At 37.1% G+C, this 26,824-nt stretch overlaps 1 protein-coding gene across 2 annotated transcripts in view; it reads left to right on the top strand.

The window, feature by feature from the left end:
• Window positions 1-26,824, top strand: part of LOC144581955 (uncharacterized) — a 134,016-nt gene that overhangs the window by 96,168 nt on the left and 11,024 nt on the right. For both annotated transcript variants that reach the window (XM_078367960.1, XM_078367961.1), the window contains one exon: window positions 26,240-26,272. In XM_078367960.1, coding sequence (XP_078224086.1) covers window positions 26,240-26,272 — 33 coding nt within the window. The remainder of the gene's footprint in view (window positions 1-26,239; window positions 26,273-26,824) is intronic.

Raw genomic sequence — 26,824 nt, 5'->3', positions numbered from 1 at the left:
AATTCAAAATTGTGATGATGCTTAATTTTGTTGAACTGACAGTTAACACTTTGATGATGTACTACCAAGTGTTAATGTCAGTGATTAATATGATTTCATATAGCCAAGTCATTTCCATGCCCAGGACCGAAGTAAGATACAGATTTTGGAATTCCAAAGATTCTCATAAACTGGAGTATTATAGACAATTCTTTTAACTTTTACTTGGTATATGAGTGTTAGAGTTACTTCAAATTTGTAGCCAAAAAATTAGTATAGGTAACTAGAAGGCAATATCAGACAGAAAAGTAAAAAGAAGTACTTCACAAATACCTAAATACCACAGGAGTACTCTATACATTAGAAAATACATTACTAGGCCCGGGCGCGGTGGCTCACGCCTCTAATCCCAGCACTTTGGGAGGCAGAGGTGGGTGAATCACGAGGTCAAGAGATCGAGATCATCCTGGTCAACATGGTGAAACCTCGTCTCTACTAAAAATACAAAAAATTAGCTGGGCATGGTGGCGCGTGCCTGTAATCCCGGCTACTCAGGAGGCTGAGGCAGGAGAATTGCCTGAACCCAGGAGGCGGAGGTTGCGGTGAGCCGAGATCGCGCCATTGCACTCCAGCCTGGGTAACAAAAGTGAAACTCCATCTCAAAAAAAAAAAAAAGAAAAGAAAAGAAAAAGAAATACGTTACTGATACATTTTCGAAGTTGAGGGCATCTGAATCTCTTCCCATGATACACTTGCTTCCACTTTACTGCTTCTTATATTTCCTTCTTCCTCAATTGGGAAAGGTGTTTATTAGAAGCAGATCTTTTGTGAGGTCACATTTTATAATACACAGGGTTCACCTTAAGGGCAGGAGTTCATCTTCACCCTTTCTCTTAACTTCTTCCTGCTTGAAACATTGGCAAGCTCAGGCTTATCAGTTCAGGCTGGTTTTCTCTTTCTCTAAATCTACCTGGGTTGCTTGGTACCTACACTCAAAGTTAGTGAGCATTGTTCAGTGCTCTATTCCGACATTTATGAGATGTAAAACAGGCAGGGATAACATGGAAAGCTTAAACTGCATGATGCAATTCAGAGGCTTTTAAATACAAGCTTAGGGTTACTTTGCTATTACAGGGGCCCATTACATTTAACGTTTTTCTAATAGCATCTCTAGTGTTTCTAGTGCCCTCAGTAATCCTCCAAGGAAAAGGAGGAAACAGAAGGGCAGAATTTGGTGACTTCTGTGTCCCTACCTGTAACACAAGTATAATATAAACTGTATAATATATTATACCTGTAAAGATTTTTATTTCTAATCACCATGTTAATGCCAAAGTTATCAATAAAAGACATTCATTTTAGCATGTGCAAAGTGTGTATATAAAAACATATATATATGTTTTTAAGTGCTTTCTGAGATAAATTAGACCCATCCAACAGTCTACCTTTCACACGGGAGATTTCTACAATCAGACTCATTCAATAGCTGTCCTCAATTAAGGAACTTTATCTAACATTTTGTGGGATCTGGGAAAGTGCTGATACAATCACTCTGGCTTTTTCTTCTTTCATGCTTCATAATCACTGATCCCACAGAAAACACCAACACCATTTTTCTGTTGAGCTGAGGACCATGTCTTCCATTTCCTATGAAGAAAGAATTTTCACCATCACAAGAGTAAGACCACAGCAAGCACTATAGAAAGGATTGATACAAATAACTTAGAATAGAAAATTTTATATTACCAGAAATTAATAGAGTTTGGGTATTTTTTAAATGACTTCACCACTCAGTTTCTTTGGAAGGAGATGTGTAATCTGAAACAGATGGCCTCTATTAGGCATATTATGTAAATGTTTGTATATGTGTGTGTAAGAAAGAAATAAAATAGAGCTAGTATATAGTAGCCAGGGAGAGAGAATCTTAGACAATAATGTATTCATATGCTTGATTTGTAATGTTACTAATCACTAATATAGATTCCTGAAAGGAGGCATCACAGCTAATTCTAAATTCAGTTTTAATTCTATCTTGTTATACTTTTATGAAATCACTTGTGTTTATTCTATGTAAGTTTTATGGAGAATACTTTAAATTTGGAGTCATTTGGCTTTACTTATTTGACTAACAAGCAGTGTGGAAAAGTTACTTATGGTTTTCTCAGCTCTATGATCCTTTATAACTCACCTTAAAAATTGCAAGAGTTTTTTAAACTTTTCCCTGAAAATATCTCTTAAAAGCTGGAGGTTAAGAGTTGCTGGCAGTCAGAAGTCTAGTAATCTGGTTTGGAATGTCCATGAAATAGTCCTAAGAGTTCTATTTATATCCACAACATGTAATATGTATAATACATGTTAGAGTGAGCCCTATTTCTGGGCTTATTAACTTTTGCACTGAAATCATATTGTAAAATTAATATCCCTGTAGAACGTGCTGTTTGTAACTGGTGGTACGGGACCCTCAACATTACCCTACCTCATGGGGTTGATGAAAGGATGAATGCACTAATTTGGTAAAAATAATGCAATGTACAGCAACTTAAATTTGTATTCATTTTAGTTATTTGTAAGTGAATAGGAAAAATTTCTACAATGAGTCTAGTTCTTTTATTACCTAACATATTTAAAAAATGTAATATATTTTAAATATAAATGATAAAAATACAAGCATATGCTACTTCAAATGTAGGAATTAACTTTATGGTATAAACCAAGGGCTGGTAAATTGAGGCTTCTGGGCCAAATCTAACCAGATATGTGCTTTTTAATAATTGAGGTAAAATCACTTACAATAAAATTTTATTTTATTTGCAATAAATATTAATTACCATTTTAAAATGAATAATTCAGTAACATGTAATACAGTGACAGTGTTGTGCAACTGTCACCACAATCTAGAATCAACACATTTTCATCCGGCTAAAAGAATGTCTGTAAACATTAGACAGTTACTTCCCATTCAACCATCCCCCAGCCTGGTAATCTGTCATCATGTGTTAAAATCGTTCTACTGGCTATTAGAAAATCAAAACAGAAATAAACAAGCAAAAAAAACCCACACAGGAATATGACTTTAACAAAGTGAGGTTTTTTTTCCCGTTAATTTTCAAATATGCTTAATTGTCATTTTCTGATGTGTAAAAATGTGCTTTTAGTTTCCTGATTGCTTTTTGCTACAATATATGCAGATGGTAGAGATAGTTTACAAGAAAATCTTGTACCAGCCACTTTGCAAATGGCAGCATGGGATGCAAAGTCCCACGTAAAACAAGAGTAAATAGTGATAATTATTATTTTTTTAACAATCATTTACAGTCTCTAGCAATTGTCCTCAGGACATACAACAAATAAGAAATAAGTGCTAAAGAAAATACACTATTTCTTGCTGAAATCAAACCACAACACGCTAATTTGCCCAGCTCCTAATTCACGGTGACAGAAACTCCATCATTCCAAACAATACCACAGGGTTCCCACCTCTTTGAAGCTCCCAGTTAAGGACTATGGTATCTTGTTGGGAGGGGATGTTGCCCTGAATTTTTCATGCACACACCCAACTATGTGTTTCAGAGGCTAAATTCCAGGCAAGTATGGCTAAGAAGGATCTCCCATATTTCATCCAGCCACAGTCATAACATAGAGGTTCTACTCAAGCACAGCACAGAGAACACCGAGTACCAAATAGTCACTACCCCAGCTGGAGAAAAGGAAAACTAAGAATAAAGGCCAAAGTAGAAGTGCACCACTGTCCGTGCCCCCAGTTCTATAGTCAAGGTCAAGATACACTGCCCAGGGGAGAGTCAGGCCATAAACACTGAGCTACAAGTATCTTCCCAAAAGAACTTATTTTATTTGGAACAGTGTGAAAATTTTAATCCTAAGAGTGCTCTGAAAACACGGAGGCTTTCTGGTAAATAATTAAGAGGAAGGTGTTAACTTCAGAAGAGAAAAATGCTGTTAAACCACAAGCAAACTAATTTATTAGAGGAAATCAAAGATACAGATAGAAAAAAAATCTTCCTGGGTTCTGAACAATTATCAAATACTGACCTCAAAAACTATCAATGCAAAAGAATCACCGAATTTTATTGGATCAGACTGTGGAACAATTTATACTCTCAGGCCATTATCAAAAGTAATAGAGCACTCAATCAGCAACTTGTGAAGGCTAACAGCAGGGGTCAGCAGTAAAAGGCAGTCAAAGAATGTCCTAATAAAACCACCATTATTACAGGGCATGTGAGCATGCCAAGGCTGCACCCTTGCATGGCAATATCGAGCTTAACACTGCAAAGGAAAGACAGTTCACTGAAATAGTCCATCTAGGCATCAACCACAGATGAAAATCCACAGAAAGTGCATATATAATATCTGTAGTTGCTATAATCTATTATCAAATATGTAGAGTTTTTAACACAAGTTTAAATGACATGCTGAAAAGAAACCAGGAGAGCATGATTCTCACATAAGGCAAAAGCAGACAACAGAATCTGCCTGTTTAAGAGACAAGGTGTTGGATTTAATAGACAAAAACTTCAAAACAATCATTATAAATATGTTCGGTTACCTGAAAGAAGTAATATGAAAGAGGAAAAGCAGGTATAGTAACAATGCAGCATCCAATAGAAGATATATGGAAAGTGATAGTAATTATATTTTTTAAAAAGAAGCAAATAGAAATATTGGAGTTGAAAATTACAATTACTGAAATTAAAAAAATAGTCATCACAGGAATTCAACAGTAGATTTGAGATAGCAGAAGACAGAGCCAGCCAACTTGAAGGTAGGTCAGTAGACATTGTACAAAGAAGAACAGAGGACAGAAAATAAGGAAAAACAAAGAGAGTCTTACAGAATTTTGAGACAATCTTAAGTACATCAACATACAAAAAGTAAAAGTAATCGAAAAGGAAGAAAAAGAAAAGGGAACAGAAAAAATTACAAAAATAATGCCTGAAGACTCTTCAAATATGAGACATTAATTTACAAAGGGCAGAAATACAACAAATTTCAAGTAAGATAAACAACAGAGATTGAATCACAGAAATATCATACAGAAGGGCTGAGGCAAAAGACAGAAAATGGCAAAGAAAGAAGAGAAAAACAATTAATGACATACAAGGGCACTCCAAAATCATGAACAGCTGACTTATCATCAGAAACTATAGACCCCATAAAGCACTAGCATGTCATATTCAAACTAATGAAAGAAAAAAATTCAACCAAGAAATTTCTCTATGATAAAATTATCTTCCAAAACTGAAGGAGAAATAAAAACATTCCCAAGCCAACAAAAACCGTTTGTTGCTAGCAAACCTGTCTTACAAGAAACACTAAAAGAAGCTCTTCAGATTGAAACCAATTAAGCAAGTCTAATCCACACAATAAAGCAAGGAGCACCCATAAAGGTCATTATATAATTATAAAACACAGTTTAAATCCACATTTCTTCTCCTTTTTTTTCTTTGAAGAAATTTCAGAAGGAAGTATATAGAGCATGTATACATACAGTTATATTGTTGGGCATATCATTTATACATATATGTGTCTGTCAATAACAGCACAAAAGAGATGGTTGGGAGGAAAGCTTTGTTATGGTAAGAAACAGCAATAAATAGTAACTTGAATCCACAGGAACAAATAATGAGAACCAATATATTCTGATTTCTCTTCAGGTTATGTAAATCTTTCACCTTTTACTAAAAATAACCAGTAATGGTAAATAATATGATTGGTATAATCAATCATAAAATATATACTTGCTCTCCAAATTGTTTCCATTTCTAAAAAGACATATGATTATATAATGTCACAATAACAATGTAATGTTGGGTTGGTAACATACATAGATGCAATAATTATAACAATAATATCACATGTAACACAAAGAAACTATAAATGCCTAAGGGGATAGATATCCTATTTAACTTAATGTGATAATCATATATTGTATCCCTGTATCAAAATATCTCATATACACCATAACTATATATACTTACTATTTACCCATAAACGTAATGCTAATATCACAAAAACGGGAAGAGACTGGAACTATATGTGAATAATATCCCTATAGAGGACAGAAATTTAAGTCAGCATAAATCTGAAGTTGATTCTGATAATTTAGCATATATGTCTGGCAAGCCCTAGAGCAATCACTAAGAAAATAAGTATGAAAAATAGTAAAAATCATTTAAAAATTAAAATGCTATACTAGTACATGTTTACTTAGTGCAAAAAATATTAAAAAATTAAAACTACATTTATACAACAATAGTAAAATAGCAAAAGAAAATACACCACATGTAAATGAATTTTAAAAGTCTAGTCAAAAGACAAATATTACAGACAGTTTTTTAAAATCCAACCATATGCTGTGTAATAGGACACACTATAAATTTACATATACAACTAGGTTAATATGGAAAGATAGAAGACGTATATAAGGAAACAGCAAACGTAATAAAGCTGAAGTGGCTATACTTATTTCAGGCAGGTAGACTTCTAACCAGAAATGTTAGCAGAGAAGAAGAAGGACATTTTATAATTGTGACAGTATAAATCCATCAAGAATATACAACAATAATAAGTATAAATGCATCTATTAACAGAGTCCAAAATACAGGAGGAAAAACCAGAGAGAAATGAAGGGAGAAATGGACAATCCAAACAATAATAGTTCACAAATTTGTAGTAATCAAGAAAGTGTGATATAGGCATACAGATAGACATATGCATCAACAGAATAGATTCTAGAATTCAGAAATACAGTTAACCTTGGAAGAATATGGTTTTGAACTGTGCAGGTCCACTTACACACAGTTTTTCTTTCACTTCTACTACCCCTGAAACATCAAGAATAACCCCTTCCTCCTCAACATCCTCAGCCAACTCAACATACAAATGATGAGAATAAAGATCTTTATTATGATTTAGTCCCACTTAATAAATAGTAAATATATTTTTCCTTTTTTATAATTATATTAGTCTTTGTCATACTGCTAATAAAGACAAACCTGAGACTGGGTAATTTTAAAGAAAAGGAGGTTTAATGGACTCACAGTTCCAGATGGGTCGGGAAGCCTTACAATCATGGTGAAAGGCTAAGGAGAAGCAAGGGCTTATTTTACATGGCAGCAGGCATGAGAGCATGTGCAGGTAATCTGCCCTTTATAAAACCATCAAACATCATGAGACTTATTCACCATCATGAGAACAGCACAGGACAAAACCTACCTCTATGATTCAACTATCTCCCACTGGGTCCCTTCCAAGACACTTGGGGGTTATGGGAGCTATAATTCAGGATGAGATCTAGATGGAAACACAGCCAAACCATGTCATTCTGCCCCTGGTCCCTCACTCATCTCAAATCCTCACATTTCAAAACCAATTATGCTTTCCCAACAGTCCCCCAAAGTCTTAACTCATTCCAGCATTAACATAAAAGTCCAAGTCCAAAGTCTAACCTGAGACAAGTCCCTTCCATTTATTAGCCCATAAAATCAAAAGCAAGTTAGTTACTTCCTATATACAATGGGAGTACAGGCACTAGGTAAATACACCCATACCAAATGGGAAAAAATGGCCAAAACAAAGGGGCTATAGGCCCCATGAAAGTCTGAAATCCCGTGGGACAGTCAAATCTTAAAACTCCAAAATGACCTCCTTTGACTCCATGTCTCACGTCCAGGTCATGCTGATGCAAGAGGTGGATTCCTATGGTCTTAGGCAGCTCCACCTTTGTGGCTTTGCACGGTACAGCCCCCCTCCCAGCTGCTTTCACAGGATGGGGTTGAGTGTCTGCAACTTTTCCAGACACACAGTGCAAACTGTTGGTGGATCTACTATTCTGGGGTCTGGAGGATGGTGGCCATTTCACAGCACCACTAGGCAGTGCCCCAATGAGGACTCTGTGTGAGGGAATCTCACCCCACTCCTGGTACCAATTTACAGTATTAGTCCATTCTCATGCTGCTAATAAAGACATACCAAAACTGGGTCATTTATAAAGAAAAAATGTTGGTCTGGGTGTGATGACGCACACCTGTAATCCCAGAACTTTGGGGGCCAATGCAGGTGGATCACCTGAGGTTGGGAGTTTGAGACCAGCCTGGCCAACAGAGATAAACCCTGTCTCTACTAAAAATACAAAATTACCCTGGCGTGGTGGCACATCCCTGTAATCCCAGCTACTCAGGAGGCTGAGACAGAAGAAACGCTTGGACCTGGGAGGCGGAAGTTGTGGTGAGCTGAGATTGCGCTGTTGCACTCCAGACTGGGCAACAAGAGTGAAACTCTGCCTCAAAAAAACAAGAAAGTGTTTTGATGGACTCACAGTTCCACATGGTTGGATGGTTGGGGAGGCCTCACAATCATGGCAGAAGATGGAGGAGGAGCAAAGGCACATCTTATGAGCAGCAGACAAGAGCATATGTGCAGGGGAACTACCCGTTATAAAAGCATCCAATCTTGAGAGACTTATTCACTATCACAAGAGCAGCTCAGGAAAAACCCACCCATTGATTTAATTACCTCCCACTGGGTCCCTCCCACAACACATGGGGATTATGGGAGCTACAATTCAAGATGAGATTTGGATGAGAACACAGTCATCAGTAATTTTCTTAATAACATTTTTCTCTAGTTTATTTATTTATTTTTTTTGAGACAGAGTCTTGCTCTTTCACCCAAGCTGGAGTTCAGTGGTGCAGTTTCAGCTCACTGCAACCTCTGCCTTCTGGGTTCAAGTGATTCTCCTGCCTCAGCCTCTTGAGTAGCTAGGACTACAAGTGCATGCCACCACACCCAGCTAACTTTTTGTATTTTTAGTAAAGATGGGGTTTCACTGTGGTAGCCAGGATGGTCTCGATCTCCTGACCTCATGATCTGTAATCCCAAAGTGTTGGGATTACAGGCATGAGCCACTGTGCCCAGCCTTCTCTAGTTTTTTAAGAATATAGTAATAATACAACATAAAAAATATATTTTAATCAACTTTTTATGTTATTGCAAAGGCTTCTGGTTAACAGCAGGCTATTAGTTATGCTTTAGGGAGTCAAAAGTTATCTGCAAATTATTGATTGCCTGGGAGATCAGTGCCCTTAAGCCCCACATTGTTCAAGGATCAACTGTAGAGCCATATGTTGTGGTCAATTAATTTTTGACAAGAATGTCAGAACTATACAATAAAGAAAGAATAACCTCTTTAACAAATGTGGGAAAACAAAAGAGATATGACCGTGAAACTCTAAATACAAAAAAATATGGATAAATCTTTGAGGCATTTAATTTAGCAATGGTTTCTTAGATATGACACCAAGAGGAGAAGCAACCAAATTAAAATGAACAAATTAGACTTCATAAAAGTTAAAACTTATGTGCATCAAATACCATCAAGAAAATAAAATGATGAGACACAAAATTAGAGAATATATTTATTTGCACACCATATATCAGATAAGTTACTTGTATCAAGAAAATGTAAAGAAAGGTTAAAATTCAATAAGAAAACAACACAATAAACAAGTGAGTTGAATTATTACTTTAGCTTTGAAAATTATGGAAAAGTGCTATTGTGGCCAATGAAATATAATCAGTGGAGCAATTTAAAGATGCTACTGAATGAACTTGTCTTGATAGTTCATGAGGATAGCTCATGAGATTCTGACACCTTCATGTTCCATTACGCTTGATCATAACAAACTATTATTAAATTTGAAATTTTTTCTAAATCTTATAATAGAGTTGAATTGGATTTTTTTTCACAAAATGAGTCAGGAAATGGGTGTATAATTTGCCAAAAGACACATGTTGGACAAATTTTCCACTACTACAAAAATGTTTTGGGGGGAATATTCTATTACTTTGAAAAGCTCTATAGAGATGAAGTTCTGAACAAGAAACTTATGACAAAATTACAAAAATGAAGGTTTGGCATATATTATGGTTTTAATGTATCCCCTTAAAAATTCAAATGTTGACCAGTGTGATAGTATTGAGGTGGACCTTTTAAGAGGAGATTAGGCCATAAGGTCTTCCTTCTCCCTTATGAATGGGACTAGGTGCTCTTATAACATAACTTGACAGAGTTTGCCCCCTTTTGTCTTTATGCCTTCTGCCAAGAAAGGACACAGTATTTCTCCCCTCTAGAGGACTCATGTTCCAGGAGCCATCTTGGAAGCAGAGATCAGAAAGACCCTCACCAGGCAATGAACCTGCCAGCCCCTTGATCTTGAACTTTCCAGCATCCAGAACTGTGTGAAGCAAATATCTGTTTTTTATAAATTATCCACTCTCAGGTATTTGCTACAACCATGCAAATGGACTAAGACAATGTCCTTCTTGGAGATGCCAGTGGTCCCTGTGATGAGCTGCTGTCTGAAATACTTGAAATGTCCTTTGTGTATAGTCTCTGCTTCTCTCTTGGCTATACATTGAAAAAAATGTAGTTGAGGACTTTAATTTCTTCCTTACTATATTTCTGTTTTTATGTCTGAATTAAGTGGCCAAATGAAATTTATGGAGAAGGTAAAAATACGATATATGTGCTTTATTTTGACTTTTGGTTCAAAATGTTTAATCAAAAGAAAGGAGATCAGTTTTACAGAGAAGGACTAGGTACGTTATATTTTTACTTGGTAGCATAAACATTTAATTTTGTGCATTTAAAGGTGAGCTTATATGAATATAAAATCAAAGAAGTTTTCTTTTATAGGTAAATAAGGAAATGAAAATATAAAATCATCTATGAATTTCATAAATATTCGGAAGGGGTTTATATTATAGGGTCAGTTAGAACCCTGTGACCATAACTCATACAAGACACTCTAAGAAATCATAAATTTCCAAATTGAAACACATTGAATTTCTTTAGGAACTTACAAATTAATTGTAGTTTTAGTTTTATCTCTAAATGAACATAGATGCATATATGGAATTACAAATATTTCTAGCACAACTCTCTATATAGTAATAAGAAAATTGTTTTCTCCTTCCATATTTAGAAATAATAGCTATCACATGTACAACACATATAAGTTTACAGACAGACAAAAAAGATGTGGTAATTTTAGGATTTATTATTTGCTAGTTTCTAAATTTCTCTTTAAAGAATGTAGTTTCTAGGGCCTAATAAGCAGGCACGGCTGGAAGGCAAAACATATCCCTCAAAATTAAGGGTTCTACGTTTACACCAAAACCTGGATTCCCAAAAGAGGAAATCAGTCCATCTCCCATGGGAGGCTTATTCTGTGTGGGGCGAGGACATTTTCATGCCTTCTAGGTGGCCAAGGGCATGCTTCTCTGATCTAAACACGTAAAGTTCCATGTATTTTTGGATCACTGCTATTTCCTTTTCCCACAAGTCTATTTTCTAACTAATTATAATACACCAAAGCTCTCTCATAATGTGAAGTAATTTCTATTACCCTCGAAAGTCAAAACTGTCAGATAATGCAATGCAAAGGAGAACAGAGCCTTAGATTTTGAAAGGAATCTATCCGCTTCTAATTTCTGGGGTTTCATGAGATTTTTCCCAAAAAGGTGTCTTTGGTTCCTCCTCTGTTTTTCCCAAGGAGTCCTAGGCTTCTAAAGCTTGAATAAGCTCAATTTTAACCATAGCACTCTTTTTAAAAAGTCCTTTCAAATCTGTTAGCAGACATTAGCCATGCCAAACCACCAATATCTCTGGCTTTTAAATTTTACCAAAGGTAACCTCCCACGTGCTCAGAGAAAAATAATTCAAGATGGTTCTTGGAGGGAAAGAGAATTAATGAATAGTAAAGTTCACACAATAGCAACCCAGAAAGTACTTATTCTCTAAGCCAGGAATTGAACGCTGAACTCAGGCCACCACTGTGAAAAGACAAAGCCTTAGCTGCTGAGCTACAGCATTGGGTGGTTCCATCGTTATTCCCAGAAGGAGACCTAAAGCAGCCAATTTTGAACTTGCTATGGCTTTTAAGTGAGCAAGATAGTTTTTAGGGATAACTATGACATGAACCCCAAAATTTGATCCCAAGGCAGAGACCAATAGCAAATATCACCAGGTAGCTACAAGGTCAAGCTCCCAAGGATATTTTCAACATGTGATCGCTGTGCAAGATGAAGTGGCAGACCATTGCCCTGAGTAACAGAAAAGAGAAAGGGAGATGAGCATTGTCTGTGGCAGTGTGCAGAAGGTGAGGCACTCAGGGAGGCCAGAGAAAGACCCGCTCATAGCAATAACACTGAATCTAAAGTTCAGGTGGCCACTTGTCAGTAGTTAAGGGATATTTTCCAGCAGTCCCATCAGCTCTCAAGTTTCCACTTTTAGGGAGAAAAAGCTCCCCATGTCTTTTGATCCTGCACATGCCTAGTCCTGTCACCCATAACCATCAGCAAACAGTACAAGACAGATTAATCAAAACATAATAATGGTTAACATCCCATAGTGCCGAATCTGTTCTTAGCCAACAGGAACTTTAGTGAGAGAAAGGTCTCTCACCCTCTAAATCTTAGAAAGGACTCTAACCTTCCTAACTTGGGCCTCAAACCCAAGTTTGTTTAAGCATTCTTCCCTTTTATTAAGCCAGGCCTTTAACCTTCTCTCTCTTAGGAGAAACTCTAATCCCCCTAAGTTGGGCCTCTAACCCAGTCATATCCTCTACCTGGGTAAATTCACCCCACTTATTCAAAGTCAGCCATTTGGGATTGCAATCTATTTCCTTTGAGATGGGGAGGTCTTCTCAGTATAGTCTCTTCATGTTCACCAGAAAGATGTTACCATAAAGAGGTCCTGATCCAGACCCCAAGAGAGGGTTCTTGGCTCTTATACAAGAAATAATTTAGGGCAAGTCCATAGAGTAAGTGAAAACAAATGTATTATGAAAGTATGGCTACTCCATAGGCAGAGCAGCCCTAAACTCTTTTTTTTTCAACTTTTATTTTAGGTTCAAGAGTTACATGCTCAGGTTTGTTACATGGGTAAGTTGTGTGTTGCAGTGGTTTGGTGTACAGATAATTTTGTCACTCGGGTAATAAGCATAGTACCGAATAGATCAGTTTTTGATCCTCACCCTCCTCCTGCCTTCCACCCAAAAATAGACCCCAGTGTCTATTGTTCCCTTCTTTGTGTCAATGTGTATTCAATATTTAGTTCCAATTTCTAAGTGGAGCATGCAGTATTTGGTTTTTTGTTCCTGTGTCAATTTGCTAAGGATAATGGCCTTTAGCTCCATCCATGTTGCTGGAAAGGATATGATCTCATTCTTTCTTATGGCTGCATAGTATTCCATAGTGTATATGTACCACATTTTCTTTATTCAGTCCACCATTGATAGACACCTAGGTTGATTATATGTCTTTGCTGTTGTGAATAAACATACGTATGCATGTGTCTTTACAGTTTAACAATTATATTCCTTTGGGTATGTCCTCAGTGAGATTGCTCAGTTGAATGGTAGTTCTATTTTCAGTTCTTTGAGAAATCTCCAGAATGCTTTCCACAGTGGCTGAAATTATTTATATTCCCACCATAGCATATAAGCGCTCCCTTTTCTCTGCAATCTTGTCAGCATCTCTTATTTTTGGGCTTTTTATAATGGCCATTCTGACTGGTATGAGATGATCTCTCATTATGGTTTTCATTTGTATTTTTATAATGATTAGTGATAGTAAGCATTTTTATATGCTTGCTGGCCACATGTATTTCTTCTTTTAAGACATGTGTGTTCATGTCCTTTGCCCATTTTTTTTTAATTTTTTATTGCATTTTAGGTTTTGGGGTACATGTGCAGAACATGCAAGACAGTTGCATAGGTACACACATGGCAGTGTGCTTTGCTGCCTTCTTCCCCTTCACCCACATTTGGCATTTCTCCCCAGGCTATCCTCCCCCAGTTCCCCCCCCACCACTGGCCCTCCCCTTTTCCCCCCAATAGACCCCAGTGTTTAGTACTCCCCTCCCTGTGTCCATGTGTTCTCATTTTTCATCACCCGCCAATGAGTGAGAATATGCGGTATTTCATTTTCTGTTCTTGTGTCAGTTTGCTGAGAATGATGTTCTCCAGGTTCATCCATGTCCCTACAAATGACACAAACTCATCATTTCTGATTGCTGCATAATATTCCATGGTGTATATGTGCCATGTTTTCCCAATCCAGTCTATCATCGATGGGCATTTGGGTTGGTTCCAGGTCTTTGCTATTGTAAACAGTGCTGCAATGAACATTCGTGTACATGTATCCTTATTGTAGAACGATTTATAGTCCTTTGGATATATGCCCAGTAATGGGATTGCTGGGTCAAATGGAATTTCTATTTCTAAGGCCTTGAGGAATCGCTACACTGTCTTCCACAATGGTTGAACTAATTTACACTCCCACCAACAGTGTAAAAGTGTTCCTTTGTCTACACCTCCTCTCCAGCATCTGTTGTCACCAGATTTTTTAATGATCACCATTCTAACTGGCATGAGATGGTATCTCAATGTGGTTTTGATTTGCATCTCTCTAATGACCAGTGATGATGAACATTTTTTCATATGATTGTTGGCCTCATATATGTCTTCTTTTGTAAAGTGTCTGTTCATATCCTTTGCCCATTTTTGAATGGGCTTGTTTGGTATTTTTCTGTAAATCTGTTTGAATTCTTTACAAATCCTGGATATCATCCCTTTGTCAGATGCGTAAACTGCAAAAATTTTTTCCCATACTGTTGGTTGCCGATTCACTCTAGTGACTGTTTCTTTTGCCATGCAGAAGCTGTGGAGTTTGATTAGGTCCCATTTGTCTATTTTGGCTTTTGTTGCCAATGCTTTTGGTGTTTTGTTCATGAAGTCCTTGCCTACTTCTATGTCCTGGATGGTTTTGCCTAGATTTTCTTCTAGGGTGTTTATGGTGCCAGGTCTTATGTTTAAGTCTTTAATCCATCTGGAGTTAATTTTAGTGTAAGGTGTCAGGAAGGGGTCCAGTTTCTGCTTTCTGCACATGGCTAGCCAGTTTTCCCAACACCATTTATTAAACAGGGAATCCTTTCCCCGTTGCTTGTTTTTGTCAGGTTTATCAAAGATTGTATGGTTGTAGATATGTTGTGTTGCCTCCGATGCCTCTGTTTTGTTTCATTGGTCTATATCTCTGTTTTGGTACCAGTATCATGCTGTTTTGATTACTGTAGCCTTGTAGTATAGTTTGAAATCCAGTAGTGTGATGCCCCCGCTGTGTTATTTTTACTTAGAATTGACTTGGCTATGCAGGCTCTCTTTTGGTTCCATATGAAGTTCATGGTGGTTTTTTCCAGTTCTGTGAAGAAAGTCAATGGTAGCTTGATGGGGATAGCGTTGATTCTGTAAATTACTTTGGGCAGTATAGCCATTTTCATGATATTAATTCTTCCTAACCATGAACATGGAATGTTTCTCCATCTGTTTGTGTCCTCTCTGATTTTGTTGTGCAGTGTTTTGCAGTTTTCCTTGAAGAGGTCACTTACGTTCCTTGTGAGTTGTATTCCTAGGCATTTTATTCTTTTTGTAGCAATTGCGAATGGCAGTTTGTTCTTGATTTGGCTTTCTTTAAGTCTGTTATTAGTGTAGAGGAATGCTTGTGATTTTTGCACATTGATTTTATATCCTGAGACTTTGCTGGGGTTGCTTATCAGTTTCAGGAGTTTTTGGGCTGGGGCGATGGGGTCTTCTAGGTATACTATCATGTCGTCTGCAAATAGAGACAATTTGGCTTCCACCTTTCCTATTTTAATGCCCTTTATTTCTTTTTCTTGCCTGATTGCTCTGGCTAGAACTTCCAGCACTATATTGAATAGGAGTGGTGAAAGAGGGCATCCTTGTCTAGTGCCGGATTTCAAAGGGAATGCTTCCAGTTTTTGCCCATTCAGTATGATATTGGCTGTTGGTTTGTCATAAATAGCTTTTATTACTTTGAGATACGTTCCACTGATACCGAGTTTATTGAGGGTTTTTAGCATAAAGCGCTGTTGAATTTTGTTGAATGCCTCCTCTGCATCAATTGAGATAATCATGTGGTTTTTGTTTTTGGTTCTGTTTATGTGGTGAATTACATTTATAGACTTGCATATGTTGAACCAGTCTTGCATCCCCGGGATGAATCCTACTTGATCATGATGGATAAGTTTTTGATTTGCTGTTGCAATTGGTTTGCCAATATTTTATTGAAGATTTTTGCATCTATGTTCATCATGGAAATTGGCCTGCAGTTTTCTTTTCTTGTTGGGTCTCTGCCGGGTTTTGGTATCAGGATGATGTTGGTCTCATAAAATGATTTGGGAAGGATTCCCTCTTTTTGGATTATTTGGAATCGTTTCGGAAGGAATGGTACCAGCTCCTCTTTGTCTGTCTGGTAGAATTCAGCTGTGAACCCATCTGGACCTGGGCTTTTTTTGTGTGGTAGGCTCTTAATTGCTGCCTCGACTTCTGACCTTGTTATTGGTCTATTCATAGTTTTGGCTTCCTCCTGGTTTAGGCTTGGGAGGACACAGGAGTCCAGGAATTTATCCATTTCTTCCAGGTTTACTAGTTTATGTGCATAGAGTTGTTTGTAATATTCTCTGATGATGGTTTGAATTTCTGTGGAATCTGTGGTAATTTCCCCATTATCATTTTTTATTGTATCTATTTGGTTGTTCTCTCTTTTCTTTTTTATCAGTCTGGCTAGTGGTGTGTCTATTTTGTTGATCTTTTCAAAAAACCAGCTCTTGGATTTATTGATTTTTTGAAGGGTTTTTCGTGTCTCCATCTCCTTCAGTTCAGCTCTGATCTTAGTTATTTCTTGTCTTCTGCTAGGTTTTGAGTTTTTTTGATCTTGCTCCTCTAGCTCTTTCAATTTTGATGATAGGGTGTCAATTTTGGATCTCTCCATTCTCATATGGGCACTTATTGCTATATATATTTTTTCTAGAGACTGCTTTAAACGTGTCCCAGAGATTCTGGCATGTTGTGTCTTCATTCTCATTGGTTTCGAAGAACTTCTTTATTTCTGCCTTCATTTCATTGTTTATCCAGTCAACAATCAAGAGCCAGTTGTTCAGTTTCCATGAAGCTGTGCGGTTCTGGGTTGGTTTCTGAATTCTGAGTTCTAACTTGATTGCACTATGGTCTGAGAGACTGTTTGTTATGATTTCAGTTGTTTTCCGTTTGCTGAGGAGTGCTTTACTTCCAATTATGTGGTCAATTTTAGAGTAGGTGTGATGTGGTGCTGAGAAGAATGTATATTCTGTGGATTTGGGGTGGAGAGTTCTGTCAATGTCTATCAGGTTTGCTTGTTCCAGGTCTGAGTTCAAGCCCTGGATATCCTTGTTGATTTTCTGTCTGGTTGATCTGTCTATTATTGACAGTGGAGTGTTAAAGTCTCCCACTATTATTGTGTGGGAGTCTAAGTCTCTTTGTAAATCTTTAAGAACTTGCCTTATGTATCTGGGTGCTCCTGTATTGGGTCCGTATATGTTTAGGATCGTTAGCTCTTCTTGTTGTATCGATCCTTTTACCATTATATAATGACCATCTTTGTCTCTTGATCTTTGTTGCTTTAAAGTCTATTTTATCAGAGATGAGAATTGCAACTCCTGCTTCTTTTTGCTCTCCATTTGCTTGGTAAATCTTCCTCCATCCCTTTATTTTGAGCCTTTGTGTATCCTTGCATGTGAGATGGGTTTCCTGGATACAGCATACTGATGGGTTTTGGTTTTTTATCCAATTTGCCAGTCTGTGTCTTTTGATTGGTGCATTTAGCCCATTTACATTTAGGGTTAATATTGTTATGTGTGAATTTGATACTGCCATTTTGATGCTAGCTGGCTGTTTTGCCTGTTAGTTGATGTAGATTCTTTATTATGTTGATGCTCTTTAGCATTTAGTGTGATTTTGGAATGGCTGGTACTGGTTGTTCCTTTCTATGTGTAGTGCCTCTTTGAGGAGCTCTTGTAAAGCAGGCCTGGTGGTGACAAAATCTCTGAGTGCTTGCTTGTTTGCAAAGGATTTTATTTTTTCTTCACTTCTGAAGCTCAGTTTGGCTGGATATGAAATTCTCGGTTCAAAGTTCTTTTCTCTAAGGATGTTGAATATTGTCTTCCACTCTCTTCTGGCTTGTAGAGTTTCTGCCGAGAGATCTGCTGTGAGTCTGATGGGCTTCCCTTTGTGAGTGACCCGACCTTTCTCTCTGGCTGCCCTTAGTATTTTCTCCTTTATTTCAACCCTAGTGAATCTGACTATTATGTGCCTTGGGGTTGCTCTTCTTGCGGAATATCTTTTTGGTGTTCTCTGTATTTCCTGCATTTGAGTGTTGGCCTGCCTTGCTAGGTGGGGGAAATTTTCCTGGATAATATCCTGAAGAGTATTTTCCAGCTTGGATTCATTCTCTTCGTCACTTTCTGGTACGCCTATCAAACGTAGATTACGTCTCTTTACATAGTCCCACATTTCTTGGACACTTTGTTCATTCCTTTTTGTGCTTTTTTCTCTAATCTTGGTTTCTCGTTTTATTTCATTCAGTTGATCTTCGACTTCTGATATTCTTTCTTCTCCTTGGTCAATTCAGCTGTTGAAACTTGTGCATGCTTCACAAAGTACTTGTATTGTGTTTTTCAGCTCCTTCAATTCATTCATATTCCTCTCTAAGTTATCCATTCTTGTTATCATTTCCTCGAATCTTTTTTCAAATCTTTTTCAAGGTTCTTAGTTTCTTTGCATTGATTTAAAACATGTTCTTTTAGTTCACAAAAGTTTCTCATTATCCACCTTCTGAAGTCTAATTCCGTCATTTGGTCACAGTCATTCTCCATCCAGCTTTGTTCCCTTGCTGGTAAGGAGTTTTGGTCTTTTGTAGGAGGTGAGGTGTTCTGGTTTCGGGTGTTTTCCTCCTTTTTGCGCTGGTTTCTTCCCATCTTTATGGATTTATCCACCTGTTGTCTGAGTAGTTGCTGACTTTTGGATTGAGTCTCTGAGTGGATGCCCAGATTGTTGATGATGAAGTATTTCTGTTATTGGTTTTCCTTCTACCAGTCTATCCCCTCCACTGTACGACTCCTGAGGTTCACTCCAGGCCCTGCTTGTCTGGGGTGCACCTATAGCGGCTGCGGAACAGTGAGGGATGCTACCAGTTTCTTTTTCTGCTATCTTTGTCCCAGAGTGATGCCTGCCAAACGTCAGTCTTCTGGATATAGAGGGGTCAGGGAGCTGGTTTGTACTTTATAGGAGCTCAAGGGCTGATCTGTGAGCTCTGTTGTTCATTCAGGGCTGTTAGGCTGCTACATTTAATTCTGCTGCAGCAGAACTCATTTAAAAAAACCCTTTTTCTCTCAGATGCTCTGTATCGGGGGTTTGGGGTTTTCTTTATGAGTGTCTGTTGCGCTGTCCTGCCCAGCTAGGGGGCAGTCTAGTCACTATTTGCCTGCCGAGGCTCTGCACTGCTGGTGTGAGGTCCGCCCTGTTGCTGCAGGCTCTGCCCTGCTGCTGCGGTCTCTGCCCTGCTGTCACTGGCTACGCCCTGCGGCGGCGTCTCTCTGTTGTGGCAGGTTGCCTCGGCAATGGCAGGCTGCGTCAGCAATGGGAGTGTACCTCCATAGGGGCGGGTTGCCTCAGTAATGGCAAACGCCCCTCCCCACCAAGCTGCACCATTTTGGGTTCAGCTGTGCCCACAGTGAAACTCCACCCAGAGCATTTGGAATCACCATTTTGTTTGTTCCACTGCCCTGGCCCAAAAGCCGGTTCCCTGGAATCTCCTGGCCTGGCTCACTGTCCAAGTCCCATTCAATCAGATGGATATGCCAATCTGCCCTCTCAAGTCTCAGATTGCTGGTTCAACAGGGCACCCGGACCAGTGCGCTTTGTGCGGAGCGCTGTGGAGCGCCACTGTGCTGCAGCGCCAGCCGCTGGCTGCACCCGCCACTTGCTGCACCAACCAAAACTGCTGCGCTGGCGTCCTGCGTATCTTTTATACCTGGGAATTTCCCCATTCTGTGGGCAACAAAGATCCATCTGGAAATGCGGCCCTGAGTCACCCTTCGCACGTTCACCAGGAGCTTCAATCCTGGGTTGTTCTCACTGTGCCATCTTGAGTCGGTCCCCCTGCCCATTTTTTAATGTGGTTATTTTTTGTTAATTTGTTTAAGTTCCTTATAGATTCTCGATATTAAACCTTTGTCAGATTCTTTCTTTGAAAATATTTTCTTCCATTCTGTTGGTTGTCTGTTTACTCTGCTAATAGTTTCTTTAGTTTAATTTTGACTCATTATCAATTTTTGGTTTTGTTGCCATTGGTAGTCTTTGTCATGAAGTCTTTCCCAGGGCCTATGTCCATAATGGTATTTCTTAGGTTTTCTTCAAGAGTTTTAGTTTTAGGTTTTATATGTAAATCTTTAATAAATCTTGAGTTAATTTTTGTATATGATGAAAATAAGGTATCCAGTTTTAGTCTTCTGCATAAAACGAGCCAGTTATCCCAGCACTGTTTTTGTCAGTGTTGTTTAAAAACTACATAATTTTAGGTGTACAGCTTTATTTCTGGGTTGTATAACCTGTTTCACTGGTCTATGTGTCTGTTTTTGTACCAGTATCATTCTCTTTTAGTTGCTGTAGCCTTGTAGTATAGTTTAAGGCTGGTAGTGTGATGCCTCCAGCTTTATTCTTTTTGCCTAGGATTGCTTTGGCTATTTGGGCTTTTGTTGTTGTTGTTGTTGTTGTTGTTGTTCCAAATTAATGTTAGAATGCTTTTTTTCTAATTCTGTGAAAAATGTCATTGGTACTTTGATAGGAATAGCATGGAATCTGTAAATTGTTTTGGGCAATATGACCATTTTAACAATATTTATTTTTTCTATTAATGAGCATGGAATGTTTTTCCATTTGTTTGTGACACATCTAATTGGAAACATATCTTAAGTATTTCCTGAACTGAAACACTTAATATTTTATAAATGACAATACTCCCCCAAATAATATATAAATGCAATGCAATCCTTATAAAAACCATAGCTGACTTCATAGCATACATTGACAAGATGATCCTGAAATTCATATTAGATACTTAAGGTACCTAGAAATAGCAAAATAATCTTAAAAAGAACAAAGTTGGGGTACTTTTATGTCCTGATTTTGAATCCAACTGTAAATCTACAGTAATAGAGAAAATGCAGCATAGGCATACAAATAGACATATATAGATTGATGGAATAGGTTTTTGAATCCTGAAATATACCATATGTTAATGGTCCATTGATATTTGACAAGACTGACAAACCAGTTCAATAGGGAAAGAGCCTAGTAAACAAATGTTGTTTGTTTTGACAATTAATAACAAGTGTTGTCAAGGATGCGGAGGAATTGGAACCCTCATATATTGCTAATGAGACTGGAAAATGATATGGCCACTTTGGAAAACAGTCTAATAATTCTTCAAAAGTTAAAAATAGAGCTAACATGTGACCCAGTAATTTCGTCTCTATGTATATACCCAAGAGAAATGAAAATATGTCTATGCAAAACTTGTACATGAATTTTAAAAAATAACATTATTCATGATAGCCAAAAATTGGAAAAACTCAAATGTTCAACTGATGAATAATAAACAAAATGTAGTATGTCCATACTATACAACATTATTTGGAAATAAACATGAATGAAATCTTTTTCTTAATTTTTTTATTCTTTATTATTTTTTTAAATTGCATTTTAGGTTTTGGGGTACATGTGAAGAACATGCAAGATAGTTGCATAGGGTATACACATGGCAGTGTGATTTGCTGCCTTCCTCCCCTTCACCTATATCTGGCATTTCTCCCCATGCTATCTCTCCCCAACTCCCCACCCCCTGCTGTCCCTCCCCTATTCCCCCCAACAGACCCCACTGTGTAGTGCTCCCCTCTCTGTGTCCAGGTTTCTCATTGTTCAACACCCGCCTATGAGTGAGAACATGAGGTGTTTGATTTTTTGTTCTTGTGTTAGTTTGCTGAGAATGATCTTCTCCATGTTCATCCATGTCCCTACAAAGAACACGAACTCATCATTTTTGATTGCTGCATAATATTCCATGGTGTATATGTGCCACATTTTCCCTGTCCAGTCATCAGTGGGCATTTGGGTTGATTCCAGGTCTTTGCTATTGTAAACAGTGCTGCAATGAACATTTGTGTGCATGTATCCTTATAGTAGAATGATTTATAATCCTTTGGCTATATACCCAATAATGGGATTGCTGGGTCAAATGGAATTTCAATTTCTAGGTCCTTGAGGAATCGCCACACTGTCTTCCACAATGAATGAACTAATTTACACTCCCACCAGCAGTGTAAAAGTGTTCCTATTTTTCCACATCCTCTCCAGCATCTGCTGTCTCCAGATTTTTTAATGATCGCCAAACTGGCATGAGATGGTATCTCAATGTGGTTTTAATTTCATTTCTCTAATGACCAGTGATGATGAGCATTTTTTCGTATGTTTGTTGGCCTCCTATATGTCTTCTTTTGTAAAGTGTCTGTTCATATCCTTTGCCCACTTTTGAATGGGCTTGTCTGTTTTTTTCTTGTATATCTTTGTAAAGTTCTTTGTAAATTCTGGATATCAGCCCTTTGTCGGATAAGTAAACTGCAAAAATTTTTCCCATACTGTTGGTTGCCAATTCACCTTAATGGCTGTTTCTTTTGCCACACAGAAGCTGTGGAGTTTGATTAGGTCCCGTTTGTCTATTTTGGCTTTTGTTGCCAATGCTTTTGGTGTTTTGGCCATGAAGTCCTTGCCTACTCCCATGTCCTGAATGGTTTTGCCTAGATTTTCTTCTAGCGTGTTTATGGTGCCAGGTCTTATGTTTAAGTCTTTAATCCATCTGGAGTTAATTTTAGTGTAAGGTGTCAGGAAGGGGTCCAGTTTCTGCTTTCTGCACATGGCTAGCCAGTTTTCCCAACACCATTTATTAAACAGGGAATCCTTTCCCCGTTGCTTGTTTTTGTCAGGTTTATCAAAGATTGTATGGTTGTAGATATGCTGTATTGCCTCCGATGCCTCTGTTCTGTTCCATTGGTCTATATGTCTGTTTTGGTACCAGTACCATGCTGTTTTGATTACTGTCGCCTTGTAGTATGAATGAAATCTTGATACTTTAAATAACATGAATGAGTCTTTAAAATATTACTAAAAGTGAAAACCAACCACAAACGACCACATATTGTATGATTCCATTATTATGAAATATCCAGAAAATTAAAACCCATAGAGACAGATAGTAGATTAGTGTCTGGTTGCCTAGGTCTCTGGAGATGCAGAAATTGCACAGGGTGGGGTTGACAGCTAATAATAAATTATTTCTTTTTGGGAGATGAGCCTATTCTAAAATTTTTTTCTGATTTTGCAAGTCTGTTAATATACAATGAAACATTCAAGTGTACACTGATATGGTTTGGCTGTGTCCCACCTAAATCTCACCTTGAATTGTAGTAATCCCCACATTTCAGGGGTGGGGCCAGGTGGAGATAACTGAATCATGGGGGTGCTTTCCTCCATACAGTTCTTGTGGTAGTGAATAAGTCTCATGAGATCCGATGGTTTTATAAGTGGGAGTTCCCCTGCACAAGCGCTCTCTCTTGCCCATCGCCATGGTTTTGAGGCCTCCCCAGCCATGTGAAACTGTAAGTCAATTAAATCTCTTTCCTATATAAATCACCCTGTTTTGGGTATGTCTTTACTAGCAGCATGATAACAGACTAATACATACACATTAGATTGATGAATTACATAGTTTGTGAATTATATGTCAAAAAGTTATGACTAAAGTCTTTGTATAAAAACACTATAAAAATGCTGATTCATCCACATAATTATTTTATCTCTAGTTCTGTGTCAAGGAGATGGAAGACAAAAGAGACTCTCTCTTGCTACTACTTTTGGCAATATTCTAAAATATATTACGTAAAAGCGATGACTTGCTCGTTCAAAATCACTGATCTTAGCTGGATGAAAACACTTAAAAACACAAAAGAAATGTTAAATACGTTTGTGTAAGCACAGGGCCATCTACCTTTTATTTTTCTATTAGCCGTTGACATGTTCAGACTACTTATATAATGTGTTTACTTTGAGGTGTAAGAGTTATATTTTAACTTCCAGATTGATTTATTCTTCCATAAAAACAAAATATAAGAACGTTTTGTATTTCATCAAGATGGCTATGATGCATTGTATTTCATCAAGATGGCTGTGAAATGGACTTCAGTCCTTCTGCTGATAAAACTGGGCGATTACTTTAGCTCTGGGAGTTGTGGAACGGTGCTGGTGTGGCCCATGGAATACAGTTATTGGATGAAGAATATAAAGAGAATCCTGGATAAAGTTGTGCAGAGAGGTTATGAAGTGACTGTTCTAACATTGTCAGCTTCCATTCTTGTTGACCCCAACATATCATTTATTACTACATTTGAGGTTTATTCTACATCTGTAACTAAAGATGATTTTGCAGTTTTTTCCATACAACAGATTACTAAATGAATACATGATCTTCCAAAATATATATTTTGAACATATTTTTTTACTAATGTACAAACTTCTTTGGGAATATTCTGATTATACTGAAAAGTTCAGTAAAGATGCAGTTTTGAACAAGAAACTTATGACAAACCTACAAGAATCAAGGTCTGATGTTGTTCATGCAAATGCCATTGGTCCTCATGGAGAACTACTGGCTGAGCTATTAAAAATATCCTTTGTATAGTCTTCACTTCTGTCCTGGCTACACATTTGAGAATTATAATGGAGGATTTCTATTTGCACCTTCCTATGTAGCTGTTATTCTGTCAGAATTAAGTGGTTTAATGACATTCATGGAGAAAGTAAGAAATATTATATATGTGCTTTATTTTGACTTTTGCTTCCAAATATTTGATATGAAGAAGTTAGACCAGTTTTACAGTGAAGTTCTAGGTAAGTCATGTTTTTAATTTGTTGTTAAGTCCTAACTTTCCCTATGCCATTAAAGGTGCTTTTCTAGAAATATAAAATCAGAAGGGTGTGTTTTTTGTAAATGAAATGACAAAATGAAAATATAAGATGATCAATCAGTCTCACAAATACTATGGAAAGGTTGACATTATAGGATATGTTAGAATTCTGCGACCATTAGTTGTACAGGACACACCAGTAAGTCATAATCCTGCAAATTAAACCACTGAGTATTTCTCTAAGCAGTTACATATTCATTTTACAACGCTTTTATTTTATCCTTAAAATAGTCATTAGAAATTTCAATAAATGTCTTGGTGAGGGCAAACATGTAGATTACATACACATTTCTACAACTATTTATATAGCATTAGGACACTGTTTCCCCTATGTAACTTAGTTTCCTAATTTAGAAAATTAAAATATTTTTCTCTATTATTATTATGAGGATTCTTTCACATTTGAGTGAATAGTGTCTCTGTCCCAGGCGCAAAAAACTGTAATTTGAGGTTTCTCAGAATTTCCTATTTCCTCAACAACTGCTTTCAAATCATATATTTTAAGGGCTAAAATCTTGTTGAAGAGAGTGAACATATAATAGTTTATGTTTTAAAAACTGTATCTTTCCATGAAAGAAAACATGAACCTAAATAAGGCTGAGCACAAATAACTATTTTAATAATTTGTAAAAATTTTCCAACTGTTACTTTCAATATTGATAAACTAATATTAGTCATCTAATATGCATCAAATGCAGTAGTAGTTACTATAAACCTTAAAACCTTGCAATTCATTTGGAGAATCAAAGATTAAGGAAATACATAGCTTCCTAAATTGTAAAAACTAGACAGAATACTCTTGAAAAAGATATGTCTATGGTTATTGTAGGATTGACTGATGATGGAATACAAAGAGTTTTTTAATTTATAATGGTTACTTTTGTACTTTTAGAGAGAAAAAAAATCTATGTTTAATTCTACAGTGACTCATTTTAATAGTCATTCGTTATTATGGATATACTGATATGACATTAGAGTCTACCCACACACTGTATTTACATATGTAGGAACAACATCTAAAAAACATATACATTATGTATAAATTTGCATATTTATATTTGCTTTAATAAGACACAAACATTTTTGGCTACATTAATTCAAATAATTTTAGAAAATTGCCTGGCATATTCACATGATAATTTTATTTTCTTCAGGAAAATGCACTACAATTATCTGAGACAGTGGGAAAAGCTGAAATGTGGCTCCTTCGAGGCTACTGGGATTTGGAGTTTCCTTGCTCACTGTTACTTAATTTTGAATTTGTTGTAGGAATCAACTGCAAACCTGTCAACCCTGCCTAAGGTAACCTATTCCTAATTGTTTTATTCTGTTTGCTCTGCATTTCAGGGGGAATGACTGTATTCTTTATTCCGAGTGTTTGTCTCATAGTGAGATAGATATGGAAAGTGGGGAAAGTGACCTGTGAATTAGAAACTGATATATTTCTTTTCTGTACTATCACAAGTATGTGAATTTCATTATCATTACAAAATAACATGAGATACCTGGGAGACTTTGAGAATATAGCCAGTTAAATGAAGCTCTTATTATTCCACACATAAGAATCAATTATTCATTTAAAGAATATTTATAGTGACTAAAATATACTAGAAGTGTCAGATTTGCAAAGAAACAAAGTAGACACACTTTCTGCCCCCATACATTTTATCTTCTACTTTGAAAGGTAAAATATAAGCAAGTAATAAAAAAAATCGTGTGAAAAGTGTCATCTTAAGGAAAGACCACAATGCTAATGAAACATTTAAAGGAGATTACAGAAAGTATCTCTGAGCCATTAATAATTAAGGTGAGCCCTGAACAAGATGCAGGGTGAAGGGATGAGAGGGACAGGAA

This window comes from Callithrix jacchus, chromosome 3 (assembly GCF_049354715.1).
Source record: "Callithrix jacchus isolate 240 chromosome 3, calJac240_pri, whole genome shotgun sequence".
In the NCBI taxonomy this organism is placed as follows: Eukaryota; Metazoa; Chordata; class Mammalia; order Primates; family Cebidae; genus Callithrix; species Callithrix jacchus.
This window is presented reverse-complemented; position numbering and strand designations above follow the sequence as displayed.